This window comes from Antrostomus carolinensis, unplaced genomic scaffold (genome assembly GCF_000700745.2).
Source record: "Antrostomus carolinensis isolate BGI_N321 unplaced genomic scaffold, ASM70074v2 scaffold21135, whole genome shotgun sequence".
NCBI lineage: Eukaryota > Metazoa > Chordata > Aves > Caprimulgiformes > Caprimulgidae > Antrostomus > Antrostomus carolinensis.
Window position 1 is genome coordinate 19,850 of NW_010318704.1, and position 1,470 is coordinate 21,319.

The window sequence follows — 1,470 nt, forward strand, 5'->3', positions numbered from 1 at the left end:
ATACCACACCCCACCATGGAGCCATAGGATAGGGGGCACCCTGTCATGACTCAACCTGGGAGGGGGAGCACGCAAACACAACCCACCAGAGGACCTGGTGAGAGCAGGATCTGTGCCATGTCCCTCCATGGGGCCATAGGAAAGGGGACAACCTACCATGACCCAACATGGGAGGGAGGTGGCATCATGCAGCATCCCATCATGGGGCCGTGGGAGAGGTGGCACCCTGCCACATCCCACCCTGGGACCACCCGCCACATCCCACCACACGCCACTTGGGACTGCTTTGGCACAGGGGTCCTGACGCCGCCTTACGTTGCGACGGGTGCCACAGTCAGAGCAGCCGGCACATCGCCACCCCACCGCTGTGATGTGGGTCGCCGCCAGCAGCACCTGTGGGAAGGAAAACGAGGATGGGGGATGAATGGAGGATGAAGGGCAGCCACCTGCTCCACCCCTTCCTCCCTGCTCCGCAGACACGTGAGGAAGAACACGGCACAAACCATGGTACTCACAGTGATGCCGCCTCCCCAGACACCCGGCACAGCCTTGGCGTCCTTGCTGATGTGCCCTTCCACCAGGTACTTCGATGTCCAACTGGGGAAGAGCAGGAGGATGTTGGCTGCCACCGAGAGCGTGCCCAGCACCAGCAGGCAGGGACCTACGATCCGGCTACATTTCCCCACGCACATGGCCACCCTACAGGGAGACGAGGAGGAGAGGAAGGGGGCTGCCTTTGGCCACATGGCTGGCATGCCCCACGGCTCTCCCATCTCAAGCCCATCTCACAACCACATGCAGACAGGAGTTTGCTGGTTCATATTTCTGGGGAACTCCCTTTTTGAGTTGAGAGCAATTTCCAATGGAAAACCTATTTTCCACACACCATCTAATTAATTAAATATTAAAAATAAATTCTATGTTAATACAACTTCAGACCTGTTAATAATTCTTTGCCAAATGGGCAAGGGAATTCAAGACATTGGCAGGTCCTGCATCAAGCTGGCCTTGAAACCTGTCTACCCCATAGGGTCAGCTCCTCCAAAACATTACTGCAGGAAGGAGACCAACCACCACGGCGAAAGTTTGACATTGAGTAGTTACAACGGGCAGGAGGGAGACAGGAGAGGGGTGAAATCTTTAGAGAAGGATATGTGAAAGCGCATCAATCTCCAGTCAGATCCAACAGCAACTACATCCCCATCGTACACTAGTCCTACTGTAGGTCTGAACATAGTGAAACCAATTAAAGTTAATTAAGAAAAGGTTATCACCTGTCCTTGGGCAAGCTATCCAGCTCTGCTGGTATTTTATTAAGTCATCAGTTGCCCAAGAAAGTGCCTGCCTGTGTCCAGGTGATATCTTGTCAAAACGTAGCTTTCCCTCTTCTGTACCTGCAAGATGGGGGATGGCCATTGGTCACTCTGGGACCACTGAAAACAATCACACAGAACCACAGAATGTTGGGGA

At 53.7% G+C, this 1,470-nt stretch overlaps 1 protein-coding gene across 1 annotated transcript in view; it reads right to left on the reverse strand.

Moving 5' to 3' along the window:
- LOC104525773 (transmembrane 4 L6 family member 19) overlaps positions 1-692 on the reverse strand; it is a 1,949-nt gene extending 1,257 nt beyond the window's left edge. Inside the window, exons 1-2 of the mRNA XM_029085204.1 lie at positions 516-692; positions 316-393 (exon numbers count right to left, since the gene is read on the reverse strand). Coding sequence (XP_028941037.1) covers positions 316-393; positions 516-692 — 255 coding nt within the window. The remainder of the gene's footprint in view (positions 1-315; positions 394-515) is intronic.
- Positions 693-1,470: the final 778 nt, after the last annotated feature.